A 22,339-nucleotide genomic window follows, 5' to 3' on the forward strand; every position below is an offset into this window, starting at 1 on the left:
GGGTTCTTCTCTTTGGTCACTATTGAGTAACACAACACTTAACCAGCATTATATATAAAAGATTTTGTGAGTGTGATCTTTCAGATGTTGTTTGACTGCATCTCTTATTACCCCTCACAGTTAGTTATGCTGGCTGGGGCTTGTAATAATAATCATCATCATCATCAACAACAACAATCAACTTTATTTGCATCCCGCCCCATCTTCCTGAGGGAGCTGGGAGCGGCTCACAACAATATAATTATACAAATCATTTTGACAACACATAAATATATCCAATTTAAATTAAATCAACAGTTAATGAGGCAAACAATATAAAAATAAAGCAACATTTTAAAATTTCACAAAACATCATTCATTAAAAATCCCTGCCATTGTCCAAGAGAAAAGGAACAATAAGATCCAATTTTAGATTGATGTCATCTCCAACCGTTAGATGACATTAAGTTTACCCATTTTCAGATGCCTATTTGAATAGCCAGGTTTTCAATTCCTTCCAGAAAATTGATAGCATGGGAGCCTGTCTAATCTCCCCGGGGAGGACATTTCAGAGCTGGGGGGTCACGACTGAGAAGGCCCTTGCAGATGTTGCAGTCCTTACAACATGTGGAGGACCACTCACTTCCTATATGCATAACATGTAAAGTACAGGCTTTTCTAATCATTTTGAAAGTCCTCCCGATTCTGAATAGTGGCTTGGGATGGGTGAGCTGCCATCTGAGGAAGTAGGAAAGCAGAACCAAGAATACCTAGTATCTTGTCTACTTAACCAGTATTTTTTCTTGCTTCCTATACATGAAAATAAGAATGAAGAAATCCATCCAGCTGTCATTCCACAAACCTTTGCATTTTCCACCAATAGGGAAAACTCTCAAAACTGTGGAACTGTTTATGTAAAGCATTGGATACACAAGAGGAAGCAGCTTAGTACCAGAAGTTGCCAGGACACCTTCGTATCTGGAAGTGGAATTCAAACTCTGAATGCCAACAAATTTGCTGGTGCTGGCTTCAGTTTATTTTCTAAGAACCTGTCCCTTTTTGTGTGTGAAGGGATAGAGATGCAACCCTTTGCTTCAGTTATTGTGAGTTGTTTGAATGAAATCCAACACAGTCTGGCTCTGTAGAATGAGACGGAAATCGTTTTTATGAGCTAAATGACATTATGAGAGCTTAGTAAGAAATGTATCTTAGATTTGGCCCCTTTATTTCATTCTTCCCCAGCTCTACCTAAAACTAGAAAAATGTCATGCCGTCCTTTCAGGAATCAGATTGTGACTGTTGGTATAATTCAGTGTCTGCCAGTATATCCCTGAAACAAACAAGGCTGGCCAAAAACCAATAGTATTTATCAGTGGCATTATGGGAGTAGGTTGATCTTTGAACTATGGAGACCCCATACTGCCAGATGTTGCTTTACAAGTAGAAGCAATTTTTTTTTTTTGCAAAAAGAGATTCCAATTTGCATAAACAGGCCAAAAGCACTGCCCTTTTCAAATGATCAATTTTATTGCACAGTGAATATGCAGTAGTAGAAGTAGTAGTGAAGCAGCACCAGCCGCATGTTTGCTGTGTAGGATAACAGCAATTCCCTACCAAGAAGCATTTTTTCTTCACGTTATAGTTTCTTGCTTTGCTAAAATAAGATTTTATTTATTGCTGGGAAACTGCTTTTTTAATCTATTTGGTTGACTGTAATTTGATAGGTCAGTCATAATTACATTGCTATCAGGGGTACAAAGATGGGCAGTACCTTTGATAAAGGTAAAGGTAGTCCCCTGACATTAAGTCCAGTCATGTCTGACTCTGGGGTGTGGTGCTCATCTCCATTTCTAAGCCGAAGAGCCAGCGTTGTCCGTAGACACCTCCAAGGTCATGTGGCCGGCATGACTGCATGGAGCGCCGTTACCTTCCCGCCGGAGCGGTACCTATTGATCTACTCACATTTGCATGTTTTCGAACTGCTAGGTTGGCAGAAGCTAGGGCTGACAGCGGAAGCTCACACCGCTCCCCGGAATCGAACCTGCGATCTTTAGATCAACAAGCTCAGCAGCTCAGTGCTTTAAACCACTGTGCCACCGGGGGCTCCAAAGTACCTTTGATACTTAACTATATTTATATCTTTTCTTCTTTCTTGGTGGAAATCATCAAGGTGGTGTATCCAGGCTGTCTCCCATCTAAGCATTGACAAGACCTAGATCTACTTAACTTTATCAAAGTATCATGCCTTCAGACTATACCATAAGACTTCCCATGAGCAATGAATTGCCCCGCAATGACTGAACAAGGCTTTGAGCTAAGAACATGCAAAAAATGGAATTGTGTGGAAGCTAACCATTATTTAGATTTTGTTTTCAGAAAGTACCTAGTCTTCAGCTCCCATGCAGATATCCTTTCTATCTATGTGCAAAATATTGCTCTGTCTGGTGCTTTTCTGAGAAGTTGACCTATCAGGTGGCTCAAATGGTCAGCTAATCTAAAGGATGCTTCCATCATCCGTTTGGCAGAACTGGAGAAGCACCAAACTGGAATTGTGCAGAGTTGGATAAAGGATATGAAAGGAGGGTCTGCTAAGTAAGTGTGAAAGTTCTCTTGGCTAAAGTGGGACACCATACCTGGCTGACCAGTAGTTTTGTTAGGAGTGAAAGGTAACTTTATTCCTATTTTGAGACCCTGTGCTACAGATCTGCCTATGGAAGAAGAGAAACATGAAAACAAGCAGCTCTTTGGGACCAAGCTTCACAATCTGTTATGCATGATTCATAGCACTGAAACAGAGGAGGCTACAATATGCTGAGTTAAGACCATTTGTCCATCTAGCTTGGTGTTTTCAACAATGGATGAATTGTGACTCAGCAGGGTTTCATGCAGAAGTCTTTCCCATTGCCTACTGCTTTTTCCTTTCTTTGGGCTGCAGATACCAACAGTCAAACCTAGAACCATCCTCATGCTCTACCATTGATTCAGAGCCTCTCCCCAAATATTATGTTATAAGAGCTAAAACAGGGGAAGGGTTTGGTTTGAAATTACAGTCTGGAGAATTGCTAAGAGTAGGGACAGAAGATCTCCCTATGATCAAACAGCTATAAACGGTCCCCGAATCCTGCTCCTCTCTCAAAGCCCAGGATAAAAAACACATTGTCTATTCTCCAATTCAAGTGTTCAGTCATTGGATCAACCTGCACCAGCTAGACACAGTATAAATGCCCTCTTGTTTCCCCTGTGTAATAATCTTTTCCAGGCCTACATCTGGCTTCTATCTCACCCTGGTGTACATTACAGAGATATGTACATCGCTGCCCTCTTGGGGGTAATGCAATAATTTGGCAGTTTTAGATGTAATTAGGTAGTTTTTTAAGAAGCGGCGTTTTTTCCCAAGAGAGAGCAAGCAAGAGAGCAGCCTTGTGGAGAGATGATAAATCCATAATTAGGGAGGGTTTCTGAAATGCACACAGCCCTGCCTGGGGAAGTGTACTCCTGGTCCTGCTTCACAAAGCTCAGAGCAAAAAAGGTGAAGTGCTGCAGGACAAAAACTTGGGACCCTGCTGAGGCAGGAGTTGGACAGCATTCTCACAGTATTGGGAAGGAGCAGGTGTGGGAGAGGCTTTCAGTCTGCTTGTTAAACTTCTAGCTTAAGCTGGGATGGTTTGGGTCAGTTTGCATGGTGGAGCAGGAAATTAACATGAAAGGCTCTGCAGGGGATAATCTCTCCCATCAGTTAGTGCTGACACAACAGGAAGGGAAGTATTGTGTGGCAAGAAGGAGAGGGTGATGTGATGAAGGGAAAGGGATCTCAGACATTACATGCATCAGTCAGAGGCTGCCAGAGATATTTTCTTTATTGTGTGTGTACTCAAAGGACAGCAGCCAAGTTTCTAAAGTACCTTGCTCTTAGAATTTGGAAATGCTAGTTCCTCTTTGGACTACAGCTTCCAGAATCCACCCAGACAATATTCTGTGTAAAATAAAATAAAAGAATGCTGAGCTCCGATTGTTTCAACAGTTCTAAATCGGAGCCTTAGCAATACAATCATTTCTCAAGCTCTTATTGTTAAATACTGGTGATAGAGTCATGGGGTGTGGACACTCTGCTTTAGAAGCATCAATAGTGCTAAGCATGGTAAATGACTGCATTTATGGTGCTACTGTGCTAGCTCTGATAGTATGTGAACATCATTGATCATAAAAAATACTGCCATCAATCATTGACATAACCTCTATGATGTTTAGCAGTGCATTCATTCCTGACAGAAAGTAACAGCACCCATGGTGTATTGCCAGTCATAACGGGGTAAAGAAAATGGCTGTGTTTGAAATTTCAGTGAAAAAAGACATGTCCTGTACTTATAAAGGTTTGGTAGAAGACTGTGCTACCAGAGTTGGAGTATCAATATAATGTGTCATGGAGGGTGGATGTTCCTCACCCTGCCCATTGTGCAACCTCCTTGAATCTCAATTGCCCCCCTTCATATTTATTGCTGGCTTTCGGATGTGGGGCAAAAGTCTATTCCCCTGAGCCAGAATGGGAAATAGTCACTTTCCTGGCACATAAAAGGTACACTGGGGGCTGGATCCTGTTTTGCTGCAACCTCGATTAGACCTGGGCAGAGTAGGCAACGTGAAAAGAATGACTCCTGCCTTCTCAGAACACAATGTTCTCTGTATGTGATATATGCAGTTCTGTTTTGCCCCATCTCCTCTACTACTCAAAGTTAAGCCATGGTCTTTTATTCCATGAGAAAATTTACAGCTGCTTGCTCATGTTGTGTCCTTAACTTCCATCGGGAATCACTGTCCCCATGCCAGAGAACCGGACACTGAAGCCAAGAGTAGGGTGTCTGTTTTCCTCTTTTCTCCTCACAGTTGCTGTCAGTACCCCCCTCCAGTTTAGGGAACCTGCAAGATTCATGGTGCTCAGAAGCAATCATTAAGCCCAGAAGCAGGCAGCATTGACAAAGTGAAAACTCAAAGCACTTTTTGCACCTTTAATGGTTGTGTAGAATTCCTGCATCTGTTGCCTGGTTGTATGACAAGCAACACTAGCTGAAATCCCTCCTTTCTAGACAAATCATGTAAAGTAGAGGAGCTGTTTTTGATTTTTAATCTGGCAACTCTAGCCACAGGAGATAGATTGTGAGAACAATTGGAATCAGGGCCGTTATTTTTGCTGGTTTCTAATTTTTAACTGAAAATGTGGAGGGCGTTATTGTTCTTTCCTCTAATAGAAGTCAAAACCTTTTTCATAGCACCTATGTGGAACTTAAACACAGAAACTGCATTTAAACAGCTTTGGGGTGGGATTTACAGTGCCTTGGTGATTGCTATCCCTGTTGCCCCCTTAATGCTTCTCTAAGATCGAATTCTAAAGCCTTTGCCCGAGACACCCTCTAGATTTTGTTCCTGTTCCAGTTCAAGCAGTGCAAATTAATTTCTGTATAAAGGCATTGTCGTTTTTATTAATTTAGGAATACCGTGCACTCTCCCATTTTGAGTGGGCCTTTGGCCTACAGATGGGATTGGTATTTTAGGTCATAACACAGGGGGTGGCTCAGAAGATGGAGAAGCCATTGTGTTTAATTCCACCAAAACCCCATTGTAGCTCAGCTGGGGGTCGAGTAGCAGCTGCCAGAGCATCTGTCTACCAGCGGGGGCCTGTTATCAGACTTGGCTATGGGGATTATGGCTGGAGAGTTGGTTGTTGTTTCTTCTGTGTTGAAGATATTTAATCCCATGTTTACACCCATCTTTTAGTGAATAGAGACTATAGGACAGCCTATTAATGATGCAAAATGCATTCCAATGTGCTATTCTACCCAGAACTGGACTACCTACACTGCATTTGCTTTACACCTGAAATTATAGGTCTGGGGCATGGAGTGGAGGAACATATGGTAAGCATGTCTTAAGTTCTGCTTTACCATCTCTTTGTCTGAAACACTTCTTTCAAGGGCCTTCTTAATGGGGAGCACCACAATTTGAATTTCAGGCACATTGCCGTGGCAACCAGAGTTTTCTTCTTACTTAGGCGATCTGTCGTAGTCCAAGGATGATGGTCCTCCAAGTGTAGTATCCTGGCAGAGGGTCCATAGGTGACTGTGGAGCCCTATTCTTGACCTGCATCTTCTCCTGCAGTGAGGGCATTGGTTTCCAAGTAGAAGGCTGTCCCGGTTAGGGTTGGCTTGATGCACCTTCCTCTTGGCACGTTTCTCTCTTTCGCCCTCCATTCGTGCCTCTTCAAATTCTACAGCACTGCTGGTCACAGCTGACCTCCAACTGGAGCACTCAAGAGCCAGGGCTTCCCAGTTCTCAGTGTCTATGCCAGAGTTTTTAAGGTTGGCTTTGAGCCCATCTTTAAATCTCTTTTCCTGCCCACCAACATTTAATTTTCCATTCTTAAGTTCGGAATGGAGCAACTGCTTTGGGAGACGGTGGTTGGGCATCCAGACAACATGGCCAGTCCAGCGGAGTTGATGGAGGAGGAGCATCGCTTTAATAATGGTGGTCTTTGCTTCTTCCAGAAGCAAAGAGGCAACCAGAGTAGTGCAATGACAGTAGTACAAAACTTCATATTCACAAGGAAGCTTTATTTCACAAAGTATATAGAAAAGTATGTGCTGAGCAAAATACGTGTAACTTGTGGTCCCTATTTTCTTTGTGTAATACTTCATTTCAGTATTATGTCAGGATTCTTGAGGGTAACGCATGCTGGCTGGGAAAATGAAAAATGTTCAGTAATATAGAAAGTATCGGGATGTTAAAGGGTGCTCCAGTGAGTCCCAGTGCTGATTTTACTGGCTTATATGACAATAGACTCTCTGTTAATAATACTTAAAAAAACTTTTTATAATACTGTAAAACTGTGTTCCATTATGTTCTTTGTATTTATGTCTACTTAATTACTGTGTTTCAATATTAATATTACGTCAATACAGAGTTTATGTCATTATATAGTATGGGATATAGTATTAGTTTGGTCTATTGTTAACAGTAACTCTCAAGCAGCCAGAAACTACATTTATCTGGTTTCTTCCAATCTCCATGGGTGCCAGTTAACTGAGAGTCTACTGCTTATTAATTGGAAAGGGAATGATCATACTTAGGGCCTTTTCATACCACACAGTAATAATGCTTTGATTCCACTTAATTTGCAATGGCTGCATCTATATAAATATGAAATTTTCATTTTAAGGAGGGAGATTGAGCAGTCTCAGCCTCAAAGCTTCCACTGTACTTCACCAAACTATAAGTCCCAGGGTTTCAATGGAAGTTGATTTGAATCATAGTGCTGCAATTATGTAGTACAGAGCAGCAGCATGGTATAGTGCAGGAGTCCTCAAACTTTTAAAACAGAGGGCCATTTCACAGTCCCTCAAACTGTTGGAGGGCTGGATTATAATTTGGAAAAAAAAACATGGATGAATTCCTATGCACACTGCACATATCTTATTTGTAGCGCAAAAAAAACCCCACTTTAAAACAATACAATAATTAAATGAAGAACAGTTTTAACAAATATAAACTTATTAGTATTTCAGTGGGAAGTGTGGGCCTGCTTTTGGCTGATGAGATAGGATTGTTGTGGTTGTTGTTGTGTGCTTTCAAGTTATTTCAGACTTAGGTTGACCCTGAGCAAGGGCCAGGTAAATGACCTTAGAGGGCCGTATTTGGCCCTCGGGCCTTAGTTTGAGGACCCCTGGTATAGTGGTTTGAGTGTTGGACTCAGTCTCTGGAAGATCAGGATTAAATCCCTGTTTAGACATAGAAACCCACTACATTACTTTGGGCAAGTTACACTTTCTCAGCCTCAGTGGGAGGCAAAGGCAAACCCCTTCAGAACTAATCTTGCCATGAAAACTCCGTAATAGGTTGCCATAAGTCATAAACAATGTGAAGACACAGAACACACGATTGTGTAGTATTGAAATGGCCCCTAGTAAAAACCTTTTTTTTCTTTTTTTTCTTTTTTTGTATTTCTTCTTAAATGTAAGTCCTGGTTTTAGCTGCTTTTCTGTTTGTGTCTTAACTGGGCTCAACTGTAAAGACCCACCAGTAGTAATAGTGGAGAATGCCTTCGTTACAGTATCTCATATTTTCTTTCTGAGTTCAAAGGGCAATTGCCTTAGGAGGCCCAATATATTGCGGTTTGCCAGTCATGCATGGTCTACCCTCTCTGCCTGCCTTTGAGACTCCCTCAGTGTGTCAATTGCTGGGAGTGTGGAAATTGTATATTTTGTGGTGGTCATACTCATCAAAAAGTGTAACAGGGATGGGTGTACCAAGACCTGTGTGAACACCAGTAGCATTCTGGGAAAGAAAAGGGGAGGGAGATATTAATATTTCTAAATAATTCTGTTGAGCAGTTAAGTAGTCATACTGGTGGAGTATACTGAATTATTTAGGATTATAATATCCCAGATAGAACAAAAGGATGTTTCTTGACTGGGCAAATGGACAATAAATTGGCTTATAAAATTCCAATACCTGTTAAAAATGCATAATGAGGCAAAATAAAATCTATGCCTGATCCATGTGGATATATGGGGCCTGTGACTCCCTAGTAAAGAGTACAAACATTGGTGTAAAAAGCAAATTTAATAGCAGACGTTGTAAAGAAAGGGATAGAAAATAAAACAGTAGGTGTCATAATGCCATAAATAAATGTGTGTTATGACATGTGCAGTTCTGGTTATTCATCTCAAAAAGAAGAATTAAATTGAAAAGCTACTAAATTGAGCAGCCAAAGTGATCAAAAGGTCAGAAGAATTTCTGTATGTCTTAAGTAAATAAGCATGTGTGTGTGTGGAGACTTTGTGGGAGATAGAATTAAAGATTTTATGAAGATTAAAACCTGTATAAAAGTTTAATGAAAACAGATAGAACTCAAGAATCTGCAAATGAAATTGTTAGACATTCGGAATAGATAAAGGAAGTCCTTTCTTATACAGTGCAGAATTTGTGAAGTTCACTGCCATAAAATGTAATGCTGACCACTGATTTAGATGAGATTAAAAGAAGATTAGAGTAATTAATGGAGTTTGGCATCTTAGTGAAGCTTTAGCATTAATAAACAGATCCTGGACAGGGCCTTTTCTTCTGATTCAGCCAGTCTCCTGTAAAGTTCAGACAGAATGTACAGAGATCTGTTGAGAAAGGATAACTTAGAAGTGGAGAGTGAATGGGAGTGACGGTGCTTCCAAATTTCACAGAAATGCACGCCAAAGCAAGTTTCAAAAATCTGCTTTGGTTCACATTTCTGTCCCCACATCCCATCCCAAAAACAAGGCTTTCCTGGGCAGCTGTCCCCATGCCTCTCCCCCCACCTCCTGGCACATCATTTCTACATGCTAGAAGGCCTCCAAAGAGGTGTCATGGCAGCCTAGTTGGTTTTTTCTTATTTTAAGGGCATAGAGAGGGGTGCCCTTCTCAGTTCTCTGGGCTAATGGTGCCCTAAGAACCAAGATGGGCTGTGGGGACTGACCCCTGGGTCGTCGTGAGACTACCCAGTAGTCCAAGTATGGGCAAACCCAGGCCGGGGGGGGGGGGGGGCAGATGTGGCCTCTTGGCTTCTTTTCTCAGGCCCTCCTCTCTCACACCATCCTTCCTTACTCCTTACCTCCCTCTTTATTTTTCCCTCTCTCCTTCCTTCCCTTCCACCTTTCATCCTTCCTTCCCTCTTTCCTCCATCTCTCTCTCTCTCTCTTTATCCTTCCTTCCTTCCCTTTTGTCTTTCATTCCTTCTCTCTTCTCTCCCTTTCTTCCTCCCTTCCTTTCTCCCCTTCTCTTCAATATTTCTTCCTTCCACCCTTCTCTTCCTCCCTCCCTCCTTTTCCCTTTTGTCTTTCATTCCTTCTCTCTTCTCTCCCTTTCTTCCTCCCTTCCTCCCTCTCCTTTCCTTCAATCTTCCTTCCTTCCACCCTTCTCTTCCTCCCTCCCTTCTCTTTTTCCTTCCTCCTTTCCTCCTGTGGAATGTTTAGCTGGAAGAAGAAAAGGTAGAGAGGGAAAATGACAACAATGGTTTCAAATGGCAGGGAAAGAGATTCGACTGAAAAGATTGGGAAGAACTTCCTGAGAGTAAGAGCTGTTGGGGAGTGGCATAGGCTGCCGTGGAATGTGATGCAGTCTCCTTCACTGGAGGCTCTTCCACAGAGACTGTCTATCGGAAGTGCTTTGTGCCTTCTTGCATGGCAGGGGGCTGGACTGGATGGCTGTTGGGGGTCTCTTCCAGCTCTAGAATTCTAGGATTCTATATCAGGAGTAGGCAATATGGGTCTAATGGCTACACCTGTTGTCTCCCATCCACCATCTCATCTTGACCAAGGCTAACCTTTTTGGGATCCAAACGTTTCCTGTCTTTTCTTGACTTTCTGCCTTTGAAAGGGAAGAGAAAGGGGAGGAAAGAGCAGGGAAGGGACTTGGAGAGAACCCCATTCTTCCTTGCCCACCCACCGCACTCCAACCCACCATGCGGCCGCCAAGTTAGAAAGTTTGCCTGTGCCTGCAGCAGTCCCCACAGGGCCCATACTCCATTAGACCTGGGCCTTTCAGAAGGCCCGAATCTAATGGGGTATCAAATTAATTCAGGACAAAGCAGGGTTTACCTTCTTTCTTCTGAATTAATCCTCTTTTACCAGAGACATTGTTTGGTAAAAGTCTGACAGGGCCTGCATTTTGGGCCCTGTCTGGAAGGATCCTGAGAAAGCATGCTTTGGGGTGCAGAGGGAGAAGAGAGCATTGTAGGGTAGAAAAAGAATGGGGGTGGGAGCTAGCAGACACAGGAATATAAAGAGAGAAAAGGACTGTGTGTGCTATGGGATCCTGAAACTGAAAGAGAAAAAGGTATTTTTGCACTACAACTAGAAATCCAGTAAGCATTTTTAGTAACCATACCAGCTAGGACAGAGCTTCCAGACTGTATGGTGTGGAGGACCAGTTGTTTCTTTCCTTCCTGGAAATTTATAATAAAGTCAATGGTCCAGGGTCAACCAATTTTGGAAAGTACAGAATTATATTGAACTACAGGATTCTGGGAGTTGTAATCCAAAGAAATAATTTTCCCAACCTCCGATAAAAAAGGGCTTTAAAAATGATTATTGGGTGGACCAGTTTTGAAGTAACAAAAATTTAAAAAATGTTCATCACAGACCAGTGCTTTTCATGTTGTCTGAAGGAATCCAGTAATTTGTGTGTGTGCTGCAGTAGAATTATATTGATTTGTATAACATTTTCATATGCAAGTGTCTATGTTAGAGATACTGATCAGTACTATAATGTAAATGGAAATCCAGTTTATCATATCATAATGTGACTCAGTCTGTAACTAAAATGCCAACTTTTGATCGGCTGTCCCTTCTTATTCCTTGCTTTTGAAATGCACTGGGATTCAGTAGGCCTTTGAATTCTGTCATGTGGAATACTTTGCTGTCCTCTTGTACCCAGAATGATTTTTTGTTGTTGTTGGGGAAAGCTAACAACATTCTTGTATATTTTCTAAACCACTGTGCCCTGTAAGACTTTAAAACTCAGAAGTCGAATTCTAAGTGAGGAAGCATGCACCCTCGTCTTTAATACTCCATATTTGATATGTTCTTCATCTCCAATTGGAGTATAGTTTATGAGAGCACCAATTTCTAATAGTGCTAATCCTGGAAAGTGTTGACATTTTTGAGGGCTTGTATGAACACCACAATATTGCAGATTTATTGGGGTTTTTTTAAAGGAAGAGCACTTTAGACATAGATTAATGCTTTGAATTCTATAGCTTTCTGAAATGTATCAAAAAGAGATTTTATCCCTCACAAAATTCATTGGATTGAATGATTTGTGTGTGTGTGTGTGTGTGTGTCAGAAGCGATTTGAGAAACTGGCCACCTGCAAGAATGTTGCCCAGGGGACGCCCGGATATTTTACCATCCTATGGGAGGGTTCTCTCATGAGAAGTTAGAGCTGACAGATGGGAGCTCACCCTTCTCACCGGATTTGAACCGCCAACCTTTTGATCAGCAATCCTGCCGGCACAAGGGTTTAACGCATTGCGCCACCAGGGGCTCTTATAGAATTTAATGATTATCAGAATTGATCAAAACCCAAATTGGGGTGCTAGTACAATTTGAGAATCACCTGGAAGACACAGCCTTTACTCAGTTATGTTGGAAAGGGTAAAATCATTCCTGGTTGGGCAAAAGAGTTCAGCGGGAAAACTAGTCCTATTCTTCTAAAAGCACTCTGCACCAAAAAGGCCCAAACTTTGAGACAGCATACATAAGATACCAAAAAAGTTTAAATTGGGTTGGAGGAGGTGGGAGAGTGCTTAACTAGACAAAAACAATGCTAGAGATGGTCTAAGTTTGGAAGCTTACTGTCATGTATCATCCATACCCAGATGATGTATGAAGTGACCTCACTAGTAGAGAGCCAGTTTTTCCTAGGGTCCTTATTTTGTAAAGATACTAATCCTTCAAGGAGAATAAATTGCACAATGTGTGGACAGCCATTAATTTCAGAACAGATTGATGATGTGGTGCTATTGTGCCACCCAATTTTCCACCTACTGGTTTGGTTTGGTTTTGCTCAGGGCAAGAGCCAGATATGTGTTACAGCCTGTTTTATGTATTTAGAAATGTTGGTTTGAAAATCTGCTTGGTCCTAGAAACCTAAGTGTAATTTGATGATAGCAACAACTACCACTTCCTAACTCTCTCAGTCAGTACTATCAATTTTTTGAGTGAATGTGAATTGCACATCTTAATCATAACATCTTTGTTAATTTCACAGTTTTTGTCCTGCTTTTTGTACTATTTAAGAGTCTGATTAAGAATTAAGTGTACAAACTCTTTTGTGTCATTTCAGCCTAATAAAGATATTGTGCAGCTGGATTTTAAAATTATTTCAGGGGAATCTGACAAAGTATTCCAGGACACTTTCATTTTTCACAGCCCAACAAGTATGGTATCTTTCATTGTCATCCAGTGTTTCAGCTTACTAATAAATCACACAGTACCAGTTTACATTTATTGTTTATGCGGTATGAGATCCTCATTTGGATATTGTTTTAAGTAATGGAGTAGTTGGAGTAGTTGTTGCATAGGACAATTGAAAATAGTGGGGAAAAGAGAAATTATTTTGGAAAAAGAGGACCTGTAGACAATGTATTAGGAACCAGAGAACAGAATGAAGACATACACTGAATAATTCCCAATTCCTTACACTACAACAGGTGTCCTCAAACTAAGGCCCGGGGGCTGGATACGGCCCTCCAAGGTCATTTACCTGGCCCTCGCTCAGGGCCAACCTAAGTCTGAAATGACTTGAAAGCACACAAGAACAACAATCCTCTCTCATCAGCTAAAAGCAGGCCCACAGTTGCCATTTAAATACGAATAAGTTAATATTTGTTATATTTGTTCTTCATTTTAATTATTGTATTGTTTTAAAGTGTTTTTTGCACTACAGATAAGATATGTGCAGCGTACGTAGGAATTCATTCATGTTATTTTCAAATTATAATCCAGCCCTCTAACAGTTTGAGGGACTGTGACCTGGCCCTCTGTTTAAAACGTTTTAGGACCCCTGCACTACAAGGTAAAAATTAAGTGGAAAAGATGACTTGACATGACATAATTATGAAATTCACTAATCCAGTTTTGTGATATGTACCAGTGGTTCTGCTCATTAAGAAAAATACACATTTGTATAGATCTTTATAGCTTTTCTAAGTTGCAGTCTAAAACAGGTATGTACTGTTAGCACAGGAAGAGATTTCCCCCCAAGTTGCGAAAACCCAAAATATAGCCCGAAAAACTGCAACAACCCACCCAAAATATTTTCCAAATTGGACTACTCAATGGTTTGGCAAATGTCCCTGATTATCATAGTGGTGAATTGCCAATATTTATCATTCCCTTTGGGAGAATCTGTTTTAGTGCTTGCCATTTGAAGTCACAAGTCCTCTGAAGATTTTTTTTTCAAGGAAAGGTAAGGGAACTCCTTAGAGACATGAAAGGAGTTCTCTTAATGGACAACATTCCACCTGATACAAGATCTTACATGATACATCATTAGCAAACAATGACAAAACACAAGCTAGTGTTTTCAATAAGGGACATAAAAGTGAGCCATGAATTCAAGATAAATGAGGATATCTGTCTGCCTGCTTGTCTATCTCTCTCTCCTCACTATTTTCTTTTTTGTTTCCCCCACCCCAGCCCAATGAAATAAGTATCTTGATAGGAAAGTCATCTTACAATGTGGAACAAAGCCATACTCTAGGAAGAAAAGCGCCATCAAAAAGCTGAACGTACTGACTGATGTATTCTGAAATCATGTTTCTGAGAATTGTGATCTATGTACTTTAAGACATTTCCACATAGGCACAATCACTAAATCTAAAATTTACCACATTCAAATTTTGTGGACCAGGTCAGGAAGCTGTTTTTATACAGATAAAAGATGAGTTCTCCAGTTTTCCAGACTGATAGTGGTAGGGTGCCAACAAGGCAACATTTATGCAAGCCACTATAAACTAGGGGGAAGCTGTACTGCATGGTTCAAAATGTATGCCAAATACATTATGTTCCAAACCAGAAAATGCTATTCACAGATTGAAAAATACTACCTTGTTAATGTGCAAACATGCCAAACCTTATAGATTTCTGTAGGGTCTACCTTTCAGAATCTTCTCAAAATCCAAATATTGGATTAAAAAGGTATTTTTAGTTGGGTTGTTGTAGGTTTTTTCGGGCTATATGGCTATGGGCTAGAGGCATTCTCTCCTGACGTTTCGCCTGCATCTATGGCAAGCATCCTCAGAGGTAGTGAGGTCTGTTGGAACTAGGCAAAAGGGTTTATATATCTGTTGAATGACCAGGGTGAGACAAAGGACTCTTCTCTGCTGGAGCTAGGTGTGAATATTTCAACTGACCATCTTGATTAGCATACAATGGCCTGACTGTGCCTGGGGCAAACATTTGTTGAGAGATAATTAGATGTCCCTGCCTCCTTCCTCTCTGTTGTTGTGCTGTTGCAGTTTTAGAGTTTTTAAATACTGGTAGCCAGATTTTGTTCATTTTCATGGTTTCCTCCTTTCTGTTGAAATTGTCCACATGCTTGTGGATTTCAATGGCTTCTCTGTGTAGTCTGACATTGTGGTTGTGAGAGTGGTCCAGCATTTCTGTGTTCTCAAATAAAATGCTGTGCCCAGGTTGGTTCATCAGGTGCTCTGCTATGGCTGATTTCTCTGGTTGAAGTAGTCTGCAGTGCCTTTCATGTTCCTTGATTCTTGTTTGGGCGCTGCGCTGCGTATTTTTAGTTTCTCAAAAGTAACCAAATTGTTACCTTTTAAAATGGAATGCTAGATGTATGTGGTATATAGCACATTCTTCTTCCATCCACTTTCAGTATTTACAGTAGTGCACAAGACAGCATGTTTGGGCAGAGCACAGATCAATACTTTAACTATCTCCTATTCTCCCCCTCCATTTAGTAAGGCTCCCCATGACTATAAAAGTAACTAAAAGGTTGCAGTTGTGCTATAAACAGATTGACATTCTCTTGTTACATTATAAATGTAATGTAATTACACCTTCATCATTGGGAAAAGAAATAATATCAGGTAACATTATTTGTAAGTAATAACTACCAAGTTCTGTCAGGCCATAAATATTAGATGACCTTGATTAAAGAAAAAAATGAGAGTACTGATATATTAGAAGTCACAAGAAAAAAAGTCATAAGCAATAGGGTGGAGGGAATTGCGACTATTGAATTTTGGGCTTGGGTTCTGAGAGAAGATGGGAAACTGGATGTAGCTCCTGTACATGTAATATTGTGCAGAGGAAGGCATTTCAGCAAGAGTTGCATGTCACACAACCAATAACAAGTGACATCACCTAAAATTCCCTATTCTTCACAATCTCTAAAAGTACAGGCGACTTCTCCTGTTTTTACTCTGGCAACCCTATCTGTGAAAAATTGATAAATAAAGTATATCGTATAAGTCATGTTAAACATGGTTACTCCTAACTAGGAAGTTCCACTGTCAGTCCCTGCTGAGACATAAATCTTGCCTGTACTTTAACACAACATTGTTGTTTTTCTGTCTTGACGATCTTTATAAATTTCAATTAAATTGTTGCTATGGAATGACAGTGATGTTGCTCTTCAGAGAGTGATTAGAAACTCTAAACTCTGGATGGTCTATTTGACTGGCCATGGAAAATAGTGTTGGAACTCTTATTCAAGTGGCTTAGAGGTCTTGACATCTGAAATACTAACTGAATGCTAATCATTACATTTTCAAATACAATTAAATATAATCATCATCATCATAATCATCACTTTATTTCTTAATTAGTCGCTCTCCACCAAGGTGCTCCGAGTGACTTACAATTTAAAACAGTTTATACACAATTTAAAACATTCAATATAAAAACATTCAACATAAAAACATTCAACATAAAAACATTCAGCAGTGACTATGGCAAAATTTGATCCGGTTACTTAAATGCACAACCAAACAGCCAAGTCTTGAGCGCTTTTGCAAAAGGTCGCAACTCCGACATTGCTCTAATATATGGAGGCAATGAGTTCCACAGAATTGGAGCATAGATCGAAAAAGCTCTACGCCTTGTAGCTTCCAAATGTGCCTCCCTAGGACCTGGTATGTATAGGAGATTTTCCTGGGTGGATCGAGGTGACCACTGATGGGGAAAAGGAATGAGGTGGTCCCTAAGATATAAAGGTCCTTGGCCATTTTGAGCTCTAAATGTCAGGATCAGTATCTTGTAAGAGATCCGATGTTCTATTGGTAGCCAATGCAGTTGTTGCAGAATCGGTGTAATATGGGATCTTATAGATCAGTGGTTCTCAACCTGGGGTCCCCAGATGTTTTTGGCCTACAATTCCCAGAAATCCTAACAGTTGGTAAACTGGCTGGGATTTCTGGGAGTTGTAGGCCAAAAACATCTGGGGACCCAAGGTTGAGAAGCACTGTTATAGATGATCCCGCTAGCAGCCTGGCTGCCGCATTTTGGACCATCCGAATCTTCTGGGTCGTTGACTTCGGAAGGCCAGCATATAAGGCGTTGCAATAATCCAACCTAGTGGTGACTGTTGCGTGGATTACCATTGCCAATGCTTCTACCGAAAGGTAGGACGCCAATTTCCTTGCCTGGCGAAGATGAAAAAAGGCCTGCTTACTTATGGCAGTGATCTGGGTCTCCATCGTCAGCGATGAGTCCAACACAACCCCAAGGCTTTTAACAGTGGCAAACGGAACCAGAGCTTCCCCATCGAAATCAGGCAGAGACTGGGTTAATTCTGGCAGCTGGCCGGGCCAGAGTATCTCGTTTTTGCATTATATACGCATCAAACAGTAAGAAGGATCCACTGTATATTGTCTATGCTCATTTGCTTTTCATTAAGGAGGAGGAGAATGCAGAGGCAGTGGCTTTTGATGCCATGTGCTAGATCTGAGTAAGCTCCTTTCTTAAATCCAAATGGCTTTCCCCAGTCAATAGGTAAATGAGAATTTCAATTTCCTTTGAACCATTGGGATAACACCATGTGAAGTAGTCCCCGTCATGTTGTTGTGTGTTTGTGAATGTGTGTGGACACCAGCTCTTGAAAGTAAGAGTTAGTTTTTGTGGGAAGTTACATTTGTTTTAAAAGCTCATTGACGAGCATCAGTGAAAGGCACTTTGGGTGAGGAAAAGGGGTTGCTATTTCAATGCCTTGCAAGTGTTGTTGTGGAACACCTGGGGATCCCATGATGTTTGTCATCTATTTCTCAATGAGAAGATAATTCATAATGGACCCAGCTTCCACAGACATTCTGCATAGAATACATTCCAGCCCAGGCACATTCTCATTTTGAGGGGAGGGGCAGTTGACCCACTGGACTTGACCAAGTTTCCCTGTGGCAACTGTGAGTTTGTGCTCTAGTGATGGATTCAGAATCCTCTGCAGCATGCAATGGTGCAGTGCTTGATATGCAGTGGATAGTGTGGAGACTATTCTCTGCATGTGGGGAAGCATTTCGGTAATTTTAAAAACTGCATGTATTCATTGGTAGCCGTAAACCAGTAACGACATCTAGCTTGGATACTGAATTTAAAACAAGAGGGGGGTTAATATGTATAACATAATAATATAACATAAAAATAAACGAAAGGAACAAAATGTCACTTAGTAAACAGGTGGATATACCTAGAAGTTGCTTGAACATACCAGTATTTTAAAAGTATCTCTTGCATGCATATGATTCTGTGGAGAACATAAACCAAACAGAAATTTACATTCTTTTAGGCTTCAGCTTCCTGATTCACTTCATTTTGGTTGCTTAGCAGGTGTTTGACCCAGTTTTGTCTATTCCATTATAATACAGTATGTTCTTGTTAAAATGTTACAAGGAAAATCAGCTCTGTTTCCAGGTGACTTATTCCTAGAAGCAATAACTCCAACACCAGTCCTGGTGAAACTGTCCTTTCTAGGGTGAAGTGGGGTGGAGACAAGTTGTAATGTTTTTGGCATATTGGTCCAAGATCTGGAAAATCCAGGTTCTACTACTCTGAAATTCACACCTGTCATACTTCCCCAGTCACACTTGCAGCAATCACACTTCCTTAGCTTGATCTACTTCACAAGGACTGTTTTAGGTTGGGAGGGGAAGACTTAGGACGCATTCAGACAACCCTTTTAATGCGGGAGTTCCTTCAATTAAAAGGGGGCTGTCCAGATGACATCCCAGAGAAACACGAATTCATTCACCACAAACCTTGAAAACCTTGGTTTGTCATGAACTTAATTGTTAGTAGGTTTATTCCATGCCTTCTTGGAAGGCCTGGGATAAACCCACTACTTCCGCTGTCTGGATTGCTTCATCAAAAGTTCTGGGCTTTTGTGGGGGCAGTCCAGACAGTAGTCCTGTGGTTTTCCGGGCTAAATTAGCCTGGAAAACCACAAGGACACCAACCCCCTCCCCAACCCCCTTTTGAAAATAAAAGAACTTTCCCATCATCCATTAGCATGGTACTAAAGCTTCGCGCTAGTAGGGCTCCAGCACCACGCTAATAGAGGCCAGGTAAGTTCTTTTATTTTTAAAGGGGGTTGTGGGGTTAGAGTGTGTGGGTGTTTTCCCGGAAAGTTCCGGCAGCACATCTGGACACCTGCCTCAGAAAACACGCGCTTTACAACGCGAATGTTTCCGTGTTAAAGGGCTGTCTGGATGCATCCTTAGGTATGCCATATGGAGTTTAGTTGGAGGGAAACTGGGCTACAAACAGATAAAAAGATGAATATACAGTTGGACTTCCATGTTTGCAGGTTTGACTTTTGCCGATTTGATTATTCACAGATTTGATTAAACATTATCTCTAGGAATCTCTGGGTCCTCCAGTGTGACTTTATGGTCGACTCTCCTGGAAGGACTAGAGGACAGATATTTCTAAAGAGAACATATATCCAGGAATCTTTAGTTCGCTCTGTGTGACTTTATGCTGAAGAATCTAAATATTCCTAAAAAGTAATTCTTTCAGGTTGAAAAATAGCAGTTTTAAATGTATGGTTTTTTACTTTTATGGGGGTTCTATTCCCTAACTCTAGCAAATGTGGAAGGTTGACTGTACTCTAGTTTCATAAAAGGATGTACCAGTCCTTAAAGGAGGGGTGTAAGAGAAGAATTGATGGGTAGTATGGGACCCAACAGGAAGAGAATATGATATTTTCTGGGGACAAAACGGGAGCAGATGATGAAACTTGGCACGGTCCTGTTGTGTTCTTAACCAGACTCAAGGTTTTTCTTTCTCCACCAGGCCTGCTGTTACGTCCCTCGCTCTGGGATGACTAAAGTGACCCTCAGTTGCTGACAGTCCCAGCATTGAGTGCAGCATGGCCCGGCTCATCCATGCCCTCTGGAGCCTCTGCATCACTACCGTCCTTGTCACTTCAGCCACCCAAGGTAAGGGGAATTTGGGTGAGGCAGCCCTTGGAAGGCAATATTGGGAGGGAGGTTTTGTGTGCAATTGGTTCATGAACATTCAGGTCACTGACACAGCGTCAAGAAAAGAAATAAAGCTCTCTTTCGATTAAAAAATGGAAGAAATGGACAATTGCAGAAGAACGTTTTTTATTTCTCTCGGAATAAGCAGGAGAAAAATAGAACAGTGTTTAATGACTGCTTTTCCTGTGTACTTGGAAATATTTTCTTATTAAGTACTGGAAACAGAAGGACTTGTGTGTATGGGTCAGGGGAAATTGTGCTTGAATAAGTCTCTTCAATATGTAGAGGGTACGTTTTCTAACACTGTAGAAGAAACCTGTGCATTCTGACTGCCTTTTTGTATACTTGTTAACCTAGCTCTTTCTCTTCCTGAATTTTTGGGGGATGGGGTAGAATATAAATTGGAAGTGGACAACTAGTTGGTCTCATGTTCTTGTTGGACTCCTTTCCAGCATAGCCAATGCTGAGGGATGATAACCCAGAACAATCTGGAAAACATCAAGTTGAACATACATGATCTAACAAAGCAAGCAATAATAATAATAATAATCATCATCATCATCATCTTTATTTATACCCCACCACCATCTCCCTCAATGGTGACTCGGGGCGGCTTACATGAGGCCAAGCCCAAACAACAAATTACAATGAAATAAAATATAATAAAATAAAAATCAAAACACAAACAACAACATAGTAAGATACAAAAACAATAAGCAATATACACAAAACATAAGAATGCAATGGACAATCATAATGACAATGAGCGGGCCACATGTACAATAAAATGATTCCTGCTTTGATCCATTTATTTTTTTTATATTTGAATTTTGTTTATTAATTTCCCTACTAAATTGAACATAAGTCTTCTTTTTATAAAACCACATTGATCCCTAGTAATGTATTTGTACTCTATATCTAATTGTTCATTCTGTTTCTTGGAGGTACTGTTCTGCAGTGGCTCCAGTCCTTCCTGGAGGATCGTACCCAAAAGGTGTCGTTGGGGGACTCCTGCTTGGCTCCACAGCCATTGCCCTGTGGTGTCCTGCAGGGCTCAGTATTGCTCCCAAGTTGTTTAACATCTACATGAAGCCATTCAGTGAGATCATCTGGAGTTCTGGAGTTCGATGCCATCTCTACGCAGATGACGTCCAACTCTACTACTCTTTTTCACCAGATGCTAAGGAGATTGTCCAGGTCTTGAACCGGTGCCTGGCAACTGTGACAGTCTGGATGAGGGCAAGCAAATTGAAGTTAAATCCAGGCAAGAGTGAGGTCCTCCTGGTCAGTTGTAAGGCCAGACAGAGTATAGAGTTACAGCCTGTGCTTGATGGGGTTACACTCCCCTTGAAGGCACACGTTTGCAGCTTGGGAGACCCCCTGGACTCATTTCTGAGCCTGGAACCTCAGGCTTCAGCGGTAGCTAGGAGGGCACAATTAAAATGTGTGTGCCAGTTTTGCCCATACTTTGGGAAGTCAGACTTGGCCATGGTGTCCACACTCTTATTACATCTAGGACAGACTACTGCAATATGCTGTACGTGGGGTTGCCTTTGAAGACTGTTCAGAAGCTTCAAATAGTCCAGTGAGTGGCAGCCAGGTTAATAACTGCGGTGGCATACAAGGAGCACACAATTCCCATGTTGTGTCAGCTCCACTGTGTTAGCCAGTTTGCTAACAAGCACAATTCAAAGTGCTGGCTTTGGTCTATAAAGCCACAGGCATCTCGCTCTAGGAACTACCGCAGAGATTAATATCTTCTGGGGAGGCTGTGCTCTTGGTCCCACCACCATCACAGCCGCGATTGGCGGGGATGAGAGAGAGGGCCTTCTCAATTATTGCCCTTTGTCTATGGAATTATCTCCTTGGTGAAATTAGATCAGCCCCCTCCCTCCTGTCCTTCAGAAAGATGGTAAAAGCTTGGCTGTGGGACCAAGTCTTTTGGACAGTTCAATAAGACAACATTAGGAAACTTTACCCTGCCAACCAGATTCCATATGGATGATTTGAGGCGGGTTCTAACGTGAAGATAACTGATTTTAATGTGTATGTATGTTTATAGTTTGTTTTATGTTCTGGCATTGAATGTTTGCTGTATATATCATAGAATCATAGAATCAAAGAGTTGGAAGAGACCTCATGGGCCATCCAGCCAAGAAGCAGGAATGTTGCATTCAAATCACCCCTGACAGATGGCCATCCAGCCTCTGTTTAAAAGCTTCCAAAGAAGGAGCCTCCACCACACAGAGAGTTCCACTGCTGAACGGCTCTCACAGTCAGGAAGTTCTTCCTCGTGTTCAGATGGAATCTCCTCTCTTGTAGTTTGAAGCCATTGTTCCGCGTCCTAGT

The 22,339-nt window shown here is 41.3% G+C and overlaps 1 protein-coding gene across 8 annotated transcripts in view; it reads left to right on the top strand.

Moving 5' to 3' along the window:
* Positions 1-22,339, top strand: part of ADGRL1 (adhesion G protein-coupled receptor L1) — a 204,669-nt gene that overhangs the window by 82,735 nt on the left and 99,595 nt on the right. For all 8 annotated transcript variants that reach the window (XM_060764886.2, XM_060764885.2, XM_060764889.2 and 5 more), the window contains one exon: positions 19,803-19,948. In XM_060764886.2, coding sequence (XP_060620869.2) covers positions 19,879-19,948 — 70 coding nt within the window. In that variant the 5' untranslated portion in view covers positions 19,803-19,878. The remainder of the gene's footprint in view (positions 1-19,802; positions 19,949-22,339) is intronic.

The sequence above is a fragment of the Anolis sagrei genome, chromosome 2, assembly GCF_037176765.1.
Source record: "Anolis sagrei isolate rAnoSag1 chromosome 2, rAnoSag1.mat, whole genome shotgun sequence".
Lineage (NCBI taxonomy): Eukaryota > Metazoa > Chordata > Lepidosauria > Squamata > Dactyloidae > Anolis > Anolis sagrei.